At 39.2% G+C, this 12,742-nt stretch overlaps 1 protein-coding gene across 2 annotated transcripts in view; it reads right to left on the bottom strand.

Moving 5' to 3' along the window:
• The window catches only part of pax7a (paired box 7a), a 42,787-nt gene extending 32,957 nt beyond the window's left edge, over window positions 1–9,830 (bottom strand). Inside the window, exons 1-4 of one of the 2 annotated variants that reach the window (XM_085456929.1) lie at window positions 9,290–9,830; window positions 7,864–8,099; window positions 7,033–7,162; window positions 6,469–6,597 (exon numbers count right to left, since the gene is read on the bottom strand). In XM_085456929.1, the coding sequence (XP_085313055.1) occupies window positions 6,469–6,597; window positions 7,033–7,162; window positions 7,864–8,099; window positions 9,290–9,377 (583 nt within the window). In that variant the 5' untranslated portion in view covers window positions 9,378–9,830. Of the gene's footprint in view, window positions 1–6,468; window positions 6,598–7,017; window positions 7,163–7,863; window positions 8,100–9,289 lie in introns of both variants that reach the window. The other variant, XM_085456928.1, reaches the window with a different exon arrangement.
• Window positions 9,831–12,742: the final 2,912 nt, after the last annotated feature.

A 12,742-nucleotide genomic window follows, 5' to 3' on the forward strand; every position in this document is an offset into this window, starting at 1 on the left:
TAACTCCATCAAAAAAATATTAATTAACTTTCAGTATCTCTAAATTTGCCTGACACCTGTTAGACAGCCAGCACAGAAATTATGGGATGCAATAAAATGTAATTTTGGGTGTAAGCCATTAATCCACTGTTATACCTTTAAACTCTGTCGAAAAAAAATTAGCCAAACTTAAAAGTCTTTAATAGATGTCTGCTCTAATTAATTTCATACCTAATTAAAACAAGGCTAGAGTCCATGCACGCTGGCCTGTTTAGCCCGCTGGATGGCCATAATTGAAGTAATAGCGGAAAAAAGGGGGTGCTGCTTAGAAATAAAAGCCCGCAGCGGTCCAATTCAGCAACATCCCCATCCAACCACGCTGCCCACCCCTCCTCCCCCTCCCACCATCTGACCCAAAAAGGCCTTATTGGCTGCCCCGGACCAACCACCTACTGTTTCCCACCGATGCTCTCGGTGCGTTTTAACACCCTAATTAGATGTGACAAGTTCAACGAGCTGGTTTCAGAGGAGGAAAAGCTGGTCAGGTTATGATTTCCGAGTCAGACTCACAGGGGACTCTGCGGACAGCTGATTCCTGTCAGCCTCATTCATCTTCTTCCAGCCAATTAAACATTAATGCTAACAAAGCGCTGGCAATTTGGAGAATACGTCAAGCCCCTAAAGTGGAAATGTAAATGTTTTTGAGGCGATGTCAGGCGGGCTGCTGCTGACAGCAACGATACTTTCAATGTAGTAATAATAATAATAATAATAATAATAATAATAATAAGTCGGTGAAATTTGTCACATTCTAAACGGGTAATTTTTAAAAAGTGCGCTTTTTGCAGTTGCTTCCGTGAAAATACCACAATGTAACCCTAAAGCGCCTCAAATGTCATGAAATCCATCACTCCCGCATTATTATTATATAAAGTTCGGGCAAATTGACATTTTAAAACGACGACAGTTGTTTAAAACCGGCTCTAAACCTGCATCCGTTCGAGCTAAGAAAAATTATTAAACCACAATCAAAAAAGGAAGTCAAGTGCATCAAAAAGAAACCCCGGAGCTGTACGAAAGAATGGAAATTCTTCCTCGGAGTTTTTAAACACCTCCACCTGTTGACGTGACCGTGTGATGCACGTGGTAGAGAGACAGAGAGAAGGGGGGGGGGAGGAAATGAGGACAAGAGAGAGGAAGAGAAAGAAGGCAAACTTGAGCAAAAAGAGATGATGAAAAATTGAGACTCTATTTATTTTGGACCAGAGCCCCGCGGGCACTGCGCAGGTTCTCGGAGCCCCATAGTGAAAATTGGCGGAATAAAACACAGACAGAAATGAGAGACGCGCTGAAGCACCCTACTGTTGTGACAGGATACCTGGAGGGCAACGCTTCCTCTTTAATTTGTCTCGTATGGCTCGAGACCCCCAACCAGACATTCAATCCTCAGAGTCAGCGTAAGCCTACTGAATTTAATTCTCGATGGTGAAATTATATGCTATAATTAAATATCATATCATTTTAAAAAATGCTCTGTGGCATAGAGGCATCTTATCGAATTGGTCTTCCTCGGCTTCCTCGTTGTTATCACATTAATAGTAACAACATCTAAAATGGGCCTATCAGCATTTGCGGGGGAAATTGCGGGCTAAACAAAGGGCACCTATGGGCTTACAGCTTATATTCTGATATTTTCGAGCAGGAAATGTTAACCTTGAAATGCTGCTATCTGCGCCTAACAATGTGTGATCATAACCCCATAAATGAGGGGAGAAATTGAATCCTTTTAAGTTATTAAGCAGGAAAGGATTATAAACTCGTCTTTATAAATGAGCTAGAAATCCCCATGTCTTCCTCTGTACACTTTTAAATTTCCCACAAGAAGCTGGAGAGGAAAGATTGCCCCTTTTCAAGAGCCCCACAAGAGATGGAAAAACCATTTTTGTACCCAGATAGGAAGTCGTCCCACATGGTAAGCGCCACTTTAATTAATAGACAGCCTTGAGAGGTATCACTGTCAGCTTGGATAATGGTGACAGAGCTAGTGTTTGTGCTTCCATGAATATTTCTCATGTGATCAAAGTCAAATGTCAGCAGAGAATGAATTTAAGCCTACTCGATTTTTTTTTCTTATTTGCAGCCTAATGCTTTGGACACTTAAAGCTCCTGACACCGAAATGTCTCGCCGGTTTGGTAGGCCTACAAGCTTAAACTGAACTCCCCTAAAAAAAATGATGCAGCGCTCAAATATCCGCTCATACGCAGCGCAGTTTGCTGTTATTATGTTGCACGGTTTGCTCACGTTACCTCGCTGGAACCAATAGACCAATTTGTAACAGTGTTTGTAGCGCTTGTCATCAAGTCTCGCGATATGTCATTAAATAACAAATTACACCATAATCTTTGAAGGAAAAAAGGCTGATTTTTTTTAAAGAAGGGAGGGGTGGGGAGTGCATTGAAATAGTGACGGAAATGCGGAAATGTTTCTCTTTTTTTGTACGCTGTTAATTTTAATTTCTAAATCTACAATTTTAGCACATTGCTGATACCGAAATGGAAATTTGTCACACTAATGACAAAATGACGGCGAGACGTCGTTAACAATAATGGATTTACATCATGACCAAGCTATGGGCTAAATGTGCTCATCGTTCATCTATCTAAGGTGTCGATATTATTATTATTATTATTATTATTATTATTATTATTATTATTATAGTTTATAAACAGTCACTGAAACCTGTTAACCTACCACTATTTGGACTACTGCAGTCTCGAAAGAAAGGTTAGAAAGGTACTTATGTGTATTTTTAAATTTTCTTTTTGTGTAAAAAACAAACAAAACAACAACAACAACAACAACAAAAAACCCAGAGGTGTCCGGGTGTCCGGACATCTTAAAAACAATTCACAATGTATATTTTCTAAAGAAATGTTAAAATTACCAAATAAAACTTATACAGCGTGTGTTAATTATTGTCAAAATAATTACTCTTTATGATATTTGCTTTCTTACCTTTTCTTTTATTAAGCTAAAAATGGAAAAATGAAATTGAAATATCATTACTTTTATTTTTGTACTGGAAATAAAAATAAAAATAATAAGAATAATAATGATGATGATGATGATGATGATGATGATACTACTACTACTAATAATAATAATATCGACGATGTCATGTCTTTCAGCTCCTGCCCCCTTTATAAGAGATGTAGGCCTACCGATGTAAATTCCAGTGAAATGTGGCTTGAGTGGCTGCGGGGACAGGGGAGGTTAATCCGAGTTTAATGCAGTGAAGCACAGCGCAGGGTCTGGGCTATGATGGGTATGTTATCTCTCCCCAACATTTGGGTCTCCCTCAATTTCCACCCAGCCAAATAGCTGCGAGAAAGTGCAGATGGAGTCACTCTCAATGCCTGAGGAAAAAACGTTATTAATAGCTAAATAACTTCCCCATACTTTCACTGAATCTCTCTCACACACTGTTCCAGATGGATTTGTTTGAAGTGGTCTCTCGCTTCATTCCCCTGTCCTTCTCATTCAGCACGGCTTTAGACCCGAAATATAGCTACATTATATTACCATACACTTAGAGACTGGGTGTGCGTGCACGAGGGCGCGCTTCCCTGTGCGCGCGCGCACACACGTGCGTTTGTGATGTGGAAAGCGCAGAGAGGGCAGCTTTTCACATTTTCATCACCATGCAGGCAGAAACTATTTTTCCCCTTGTTGTTTGTTTGTTTCTGTAGCAGATCACATGCAGGGTACCTGGCATTGAGGGGTAAACCTGAAGAAAACATGTTTCCGTCGTAATTAATGAAACATGCCGACTTATAACTGAAGCTGAAAAGGAAAAGAGACAATACGATCCACATACTTTTGAAGGAATGCAGTATGCGACTTACATTCACTGGATTCCAAATTGTATTTCACTGAATATGGATCTATAGTAACAGTTAGAGCCTCCTCTTTCCCAGTCCCACCTGGCTGTTTGGGCTGGTCTGGCTTCCTCACACCTCTCCTCTGCTCTGTCACTTTCCCTCCCCACTGCCTTGAAATAATCCCTTCTGACATCTGTTTAATTACACCGAGGACCTCAGGTAATCCTGCGATTTGCTGAAATGTCCATCGCGTGTCTGCAGCGCATCTAACGGTCAGTTTGGATGCATCAGTGTGGCAGATTGACGCCAGGCAGCTGATTCGCCTTCTGATTCTCACCGGGGTGGCGCAAAACATAACGATACCCACGTTTGCGCACAGCGGTCTTTAAGCACCTTCTTGCGCGCAATTAAAACCCTGGGACTGATTTTAATAGCCGTGCGTGACAACTGAAGTGCGCACCTTGGACTGGAAATTTGTTTCTGCACAAATTGTGGGATGGACCAGGATCACCACTCCAAACAGTTATCAACGACAAAAGGCCCTAAAAGCGAGACTTTTCCGGCGGTTATGCGCTGAGGTTTGATTGGTTTATTTTCAACTACAACCTTATGAAAACAAACAAACAGCTGTCTTCATGCAGCAAATAAAATCTACATTATTGTCATGTGGTTAGGACTTTAAATACACGTTTAATAAAGCTAGATTAAAGCTGGGATAAATCCGTGATGTAACCTCTGAGAAAATCAAATGCGCAGACCTAATAAACAAATAGATAAATAAATAAAGTCTTAAAATCTGGATAAGTAAACGAATAAAAAAAAAATCTCATGAATTTTGTGCCCAGGGCGAGCCACTGTGAGCTCCGCTCTGAGATGAAAGTGAAAAGAAATAAAAGGCTCTATTTAATCTGCTTTAAAACCCCTCTCCACATAAGGGCTGTGCTTCAAACTCGGAGAGTGAGGGGCTGATTGGGGATAAATACATTTCTTACCATGCCTGCGAGCTATTACACCCGGCACGAACACAGCCACCTATTCAGCAACCATCGTTTCCAGTGCTTACTCTAATAAGTATTAACATTATTAAATGCCATCCGGTTGCTGGTAGTCTAAACTGCATTACGCAGAGGGTGCGTCTCTTTTTATAGCAACGTAAATCAACCCCAATTTAAAACACGAGCAGCGGTAAGGAGAAAAAATAGAAGCAGGAGAATTATGTCTATATTGTGCACCATCAAAAAAAGAAAAAAGAAAAAAGTAAATAGTCAATAATTACGCGAGGATTTTGCAGGTAAGAACTTCAAAATGCAAAACGTGTGCATCAGTTGTGCGCATTTTTTTTATCGTTGTAATGATAATAAAAATTATTACTATGGTCATTTTGAGACTGCACGTTTTGCGGCTCATCTATATGAACATTGGACATTTTTGCAAGAAAAAGGTTGTTTTTTTCCCTAACATTAGCGCGTGGTGTGAAAGAAAAAGAGACCGTTTTCACGCTATCACTTGATTCTTCTCCAACGGACCATTATATAAAATTACAAAACTATCTACCAGCGGGGCGTACTGAATAATTCATCTCCTTTTATGTCTCTTCTTGCCCTTTGTCCAAAGTTTTCGCTCTCTCTCCCTCTCTCTTTTTTTAAACCAGGTTTTTGAATAAGAATGGACGGACCCATACTCTCCTTTTCGCTGCCCTGCTTTCCAGGATTTGCTTTTGTACATCGGACCCTTCACTTTATAAACCGCATCAATAGAGGGGAGGGCTTTTTTTGCTCGTAAAGTTCATCTTCAAGTTTGAAAAATTCTTCTTGGCCGTCCCTTTTTTTCTTTTTCTTTTGTGATAAAAAAAAATCTATTTAAACCCTTTCAGACGTTTGATTCAGACACTGTGCATTTCTCCCGCTTTCATAGCCAAGCGTAAAGAAATAATAGCAAAAAATAAAATATGATAAAATCAGAAGATCATGTTAAAAAAATACCTGAAATTAAAAGAAATTTCCCCATGATTCCATGGTCTAACAATTTCATAATTAATATACATAAAACAAGCTACAAAAACGAACGTATCCTATATAACAGGATATACCCAAAATCCTTCGAAGTGCCTCATAAATACGGAAGGCGCTGACAGCAAATACCTGCATCGCTTTATTTCCCCTCCTAGCAGCATCAGAGCAAATAATAATATGAACACTGATTTCCACTTTAACTGACAAGTGGTGAAATGTCGGTGAACTGACATCGATTGTGAAATGGGTCAACTGTCAGCTGTCGTTTAGAGGTCGTTAAATGAGTGAATGAATGAGGAGGAATTTGCTACACAAATTAATTTTCTGCAGTTAAATACCTTCTGCCAAGGCTCTCATAAATAATTGAGTGAATGAACAACTGCTGGCTCGGAGTTAAAAGCAGGAATAAATTCACTCCGTTTAGCTGCAGCTCGGGTGTGGGACAATTTCCCAAGAGGACGTGAAGTAGGAAGTCTATTTAAAACACTTGCTTCCTGATTACAAGGTTGAAATTTACTCTAAATAATATAAATAATAATAATTTCTTATTTCAGACATATACAAAAGGGCCATATATTTTCTGCTGTTAACTTACATTTATCACCGAGGATGCCATCGATGCTATGCTTTGTTTTCTTTTCTCCATCTTCATCCTTCTTATCACAGTCATCCTCGTCATCTTTTTTGCCAAATCGGGCCCTCAAAACGCGGCTGATGGAGCTCACTAATGGCAACAAAAAGGTAAACGGGTGATTAGCCCTAAAACCCATAAAAGAACCATAGTAATCCTATCATACATTTTTAGAAGGCTATACCACACAAAAATAGCACAGCAAAAAAAAAATAAAATAAAATAAAATAAAAAAAAGTTTTACATGAAGCAGCAGAAGCGCTAGGAAAATATTTTAAAAGTGTTTTTCTGTATTAAAGGTAAGTAAAATTACACTGTAATACAATGATGGGAATTTACTATGGAGCACTGAAGCCACATTTCAACGGGATGAGTTTTTTTCTGGGTCAAACAGCTGAAGGTGCGCCCTTTATTATCAGTAACTGAAGCTTAAAACGTGGGATTCAAAGTGATGTTCATTCAGAAGTGATGCTGCAGTGTTCGCTGGTAGTAGGGAAAAAAAGTGCAGCTTACCAGATGAAGCCTCACCTGAAGGAACTGTGCTTCTGTCGCACACCCCGTCCTTCAGCAGCTTATCCCGGATCTCCCAGCTGAACATGCCCGGGTTTTCTCTCTTGTACTCTTCGATCCGCTTCTCCACGTCAGGCGTTGCCACCTGCTTTAGGTTTGAAAAGGTGTAAAAAGGAGAGGGGGAAGACAAACGAGGGGAAAAGAAGGAATTTCAGTTTTAACCGAGATGTGAAGATATTTTTGTTTTAGTCCACGAAAGATCAACGAAAAGATAATACGAACGAAATCTAAAACGAAACTCTAAATTATGCTAAATAACTCTAAATTATATTATTAATAATTTTAAAATGTAGGATTATTTTTTAGTCGGGATATAGGCTTATGCAGGCAAAGAAACAGAAAACTGGCTAATCAGTGAGACATTTTTACGTCACCCTATTCACAATTTTATAAAGCTAATAACCAAATATAAGAAAAGAAAAAGGTATGAAATACACCACAAATATATTGTGGTTAATCAGTATTATATAATTATATCATTATAAAAAAATAAATGTTTGCTTCTCAATTTTTTTCTTTTAGCTTTTATTTTGTGTCATTTTAAAATTAATATTTGTATTTATTTTAGATCTTCATGAACCCTATAAAAATGTTGCAGGTGTGTTACCCACCTTGAGAAAATTATTATTATAATATTGCACTTCATCTACAATAACAACACAAACATCAGGTTTGAGTTCACTCAGGTGTCATGCGCTTTTTGCCACTCCACCTCCCCACCCCTCCCCACCCTCTCTCCCATCCACTTGCTACTGTGACCCATTTCCTGGACCGTGGACCCCCACTCACCCTGGGCTTGCTGCCTCCTATGGCCCCGGGACGGATCGAGCCGGTCTCTTGGTACCGGCAGAGGATCTTGGAGACACAACCGTGAGAAACTCGCAGTTGTCGCGAGATTACGCAAGGTCGGATGCCGTGGTGGGCCATCTCCACTATCTTGTGTCGGATGTGATTTGGCAGGGGCCTCCCGTTGATGAACACTCCGCCAAGCTGGTTCACCCTACCCTGGCCCAGAGGCGTGGATACTGCGCCACAACAATAAACAATAAAAGTCTCAACAAACAACACAAACAACACAAACTACACATCACGTTTCCTGTGGAGCTTTTGCTCTCTTCAGAGTACACCAGGCTAAAATTTTACTATAGTCAAACAGCTGCATATTTGTCATGTTCCTGACTTTTAATGGGACGTAGTTTACACACATTATCATATTATACATTTTCAAGAAAGCATCGTGCCAAATTCGTCCAGCCTCAGTCTGGCTGACAGGATGCTTGCAAGGCCACTTCAGGATCCAATTTCACATTCAAGAGACACTAAAGAGGGTGACACTTCTCACCTTGATTATTCCTAGTCATGCTGTACAAATATTGATGTGATCCTTTGAGCCATCTCTTTGCTGTGTGTATTATTGCCATTTCCAGCAGCCAGATACTTGAACAAATCCCGGAGCTCGAGTAACTTGCGAGCTACGTGGTTTTTGTACATTTCAGTCCAGAGCACTTGAGCACGAACTGGTTGTAAGGGGAAAACTGTTTCCATAAATGCATGCAAATACAAAATGATCTCCTTTTTTGTTTCCTCCCTCCCTTTCCCCCGCCATATGTTCAGACGACTTGAGTGTGCTGGGCATCGCAGTTAAAATAAATAAATAAATTACCAATTAGATTGCTTTGCGTGTGTGTGTTTGTGTGTGTACGTGTGTGTGCAGCCATAAAAGTTAGAGCACTAAAAATGCTAAAAAAAAAAAATACAATAAAGTAGCTTAAATTAAAAAGAAACTCTACATTTAATAGTAAATTTAGAATATTTTTTATTTTAATGGAAGTGAAAAAATAAAACAAAAGAAAAACGGATGCATTTGTCATTATAACAAATATTTCATCCACCATAAACAACATTAGCAAGAAAGATAATACGTTTGAAAATAGATTCAATATAGAAGAAATATAGTGTCATACAAAACACACACTTCAGAGTGACTCAACGCAGGAACATGAGGCTGGAGTACCGTTGACCATGACTTCGGGTTAACTTTCATCAGCACTGACTGGAGGCTCGTATTTGTCCACCCATCTTTTTCTTCCCAGCATGCCGCCGATAACAAACTGTGCTCTGTGTCACTACCACGGTGGAAGCTGACAGAGCGAACAGCCGACGATCTTTATCAGCTCGAGTTCAGATGTTTTACACGTTTGGTCATTTTTCTTACCTTCCAGGGGGAAGCCGGTTCGGGGGTAGTTCTGGCCTGGCGCAGGGCGCACCATCCGAGGCACTGTTCCTGGTAAAGTAGCCATCATGTAGCTACACAGACAAACACAAAACCGGGGTCTGCTCGAAACTGCTACTCTTAGAAAGTCCAAGCCAAAAAAATAAAAAATAAAATAAGATAAAAAAAACCCCGGAATGTATTAAAAATGCTGAAAACAAGATGCTCTGCTGCTGTCAAATCCCAATCCCAGGCGGAGAAACTGGACTAGCCCTTCTTCCACCGGGGGAAAAAATAAAAGTGATGCTTTCCTCTGCTGCGATAGATATGCCAAAGAGAGAGAGAGAGAGAATAAAGAAAGCATCAAATAAAATCTAAAAAATCTCTACAAAGGAAAGTTTGCAAAATGGATGATTTGCACCCAAAGTATCTGCGGTAGATAAAATGCAGTGTTATTCTTTTTCCCTTGGTGTAGTTTGGATTCAGTGTAATGTCTGCTGGCTGGTTGGAAGTAGTTTAAGTGGCCAACTTTCGTGCATGGCGTAGGAGGAGACAGCCGAGCGCTCCCATAGGCTCACTGCCCTTTCTTTTATGGATGAAAGAGAGTGGGTTTAGCCAGGAGCCGGTCGACCAATCAGAACAACACATTCCACTTTTAATCCACTGCTGCCTCTCTCATAAGAGCCCGTACACCCAAACCAGTTCAAAATGTTAATATATCTAAATGTTATTGTAAAGCAATCTTTTCAAAGTGTGGGGCTGCCTTCATCACACCCAGCTGTCTAACCCTGTGGAATATTAATATTTTTTTAAATTACAACTTTCTTTCTTTCTTTCTTTCTTTCTTTCTTTCTTTCTTTCTTTCTTTCTTTCTTTCTTTCTTTCTTTCTTTCTTTCTTTCTTTCCATATATAAAATATATATACATTTTAAAACACACGGAAGGCAAAGATAGAATTTCCCACACAGAAAAATTACGATTGTTACGTGAATAAAATAAATTCAAGCCTTTGAAATATTTACCATGTTATCATAATATTTACCTGTAAACAATCGACTATTATTACATATTACAAATAAAAAATATGGCAAATCACGACAGGAAAAATATCTAAATGAATTTACTAAAATCATGTGTTCGATAGTGGTATCCATATGCAAAAGTTACTCTTCCATTAATGCGCTGGTTTGAATTAAAAAAGAAAAAAAAAGTCGGGCCCAAAATAACCGAGTTAAGGACTGAAGGTGTGTTTTCTGAATGGACAAAGTGCGCTACAGCTCAGCGAGGTTTTGAGTGTGAGATGCTTTTGGCTTGTTAACCTTTCAATTAAGTAAATGTGCGCAACATGAACATCTAAAACGCTCCTATATAGCCTTTGTGGTAATTACAACATTTGGATCGACCCGCTATTGACGACAACAGGTTGACTTGACCCGCTGGAGTACGCACAAGCGTAATTGCTCAAAAGGTAATTGTTTAAAAAATAATGCGCTATGACTATTAAAGTGGAATAGAAAGAGCACATATGGCAGGAAAGAAGAGGTGCATGTGTCAACTCTGTGGGCCCACCGTGCATATAAAATTGTGTGACAATTGCCGTGGAAAACACTCCTGGTGGAAGGCAATTTCACAAATAATTTTAGCAACAATTAGGGAGTGTGGAGGGGTGAAATGGCGATTTCACATGCAGATGTGCCGGTGGGAAGGGATCTGGTATCCTGCCGAATAGCTATGACCCTCACTCTCCCGCTTTGGTTTGCTTCACATGGGACAGAAAAGCACAAAGAGACCGCCTCACCCTCCTGGGAAGCTGCAAAGAGCACTGGATTAAGTCAAGCATCAATCATGTGAAATCCAAACAACAGCACATTTCTGTTACGGAAAGCGTGCTCTTTCACAAACATTTCCACCTCTCAGTTTCTCTCTCCGAAGCCACAACAGGTAGGCTTCACTGTGTTTCTGAAATCACACAGACACGCAAATAAAGCTAATAATCCCGCATTCCAAATATCATTGGTTCACCACCACCAAGTCTAGCCTCTGTTATGATAATTATTACAAGCCTGATAATAATTTGCTATGCAACTGTTTATAATTACACCCAAAAGAAAAGCTGTAGCAGAGTGCAGAAAAATTTACATTATCATGCATTTATGTGTGATGATGATCAGGGTTTAATATGTATATATATATATATATATATATTTAACTACACAGGTGTTTTTTCCCCTCCGGGTTATATCCTCACATTTTTTTAATGTCACAATTTGCAGACTCACAGTAACAATTTTCACCCAGTTAAAAGTTACACTGCCTTATGCATTGATAGCTTGCCAGGTTTATTTGTGCAAAAGGAACACAACAAGCTTGCAAAATAACACACAACTTAAGAGGTGAATAAAAAAGCGAAAGAAGCAGGTTTAATTCTGTATTGCACAAGGAGAGCTGTGAATCATATGAACAGAATCAGAGGTGTTGAAGAAAGATGCTGATGTATATTTATTTATTATATATACACATATATATACATATATATGTTTATGGGAGCTTTGATTTAATTTGACCTCTGGTGATACAGAAACTCTGTCACACTGTGGTAAAGATTTTGAGTATTTTTAATAGTGATTTTCATATTAGTTTAAAATTATTATCAGCTGCCATAAATATGGCGGTAGCATGTCCACTAGTGGGCGACTGCCGCTTCACTACTTCTAACAAATGATTTATGAGCAAAAAAGGGACAAAAGCAATTTTCTGAGAGCGTCATGTTGCTCCAAACAACAATTTTGTAGCCCTAATGCATGCATGCATTATGCATTAAGTGGAGTCTGACTCATGCTTGTCCTTGTCACACCCTAAACTTCATTTAGCCTGGTTGTTTCTGCAGGGTTTAGCACAGCTCATATAAGTAACTCTGTCACTTCAGTTTCCTTTTAGCGGCAGCAGACAGAAAAACACTTCCTCTCTCTCACGATATCGTCTCCAATCTTATCTTGATCGGGACCACTCTTCAAACACTTTCCTACATAGCCTCTCATTATTTGTGTTATGGCAATTACCAAAGTTTCTTTTTTGCTTGTAGGTGAAGACTCCCCCACCCTCCTATCTACACGTATTCTCTCAATACACGGCATTTAGGTTTCACATTGAGGCACACAAAAGAGAAAACACCTTTGATGAGAGGCATCGCCAATTTAGGCTTTATCTGCTCCTGAGCTGAACAAAGTCGATATAAACATTATTGTTATTTAGATTTTAACAGTTCTTTTATCTTCCATTAGGTGAGTGTGGTAAACACAGCAAACGGTGTGCTGAATATATTTAGATTTAGATGATTTTTTGTTTTTTTCAATATCTGCTGCTCATTCTTTTTTTTCTTTCTTTTTTTTTTTTTTTTTTAAATCATGTCTGTTTATAAGGAACAAAAGAAACTCAAGACTCAAAATTTGGAAACTA

The sequence above is a fragment of the Copadichromis virginalis genome, linkage group LG5 (genome assembly GCF_057382275.1).
Source record: "Copadichromis virginalis isolate Kocher_CV1m ecotype Utaka linkage group LG5, C_Virginalis_male_GT1.1, whole genome shotgun sequence".
Lineage (NCBI taxonomy): Eukaryota > Metazoa > Chordata > Actinopteri > Cichliformes > Cichlidae > Copadichromis > Copadichromis virginalis.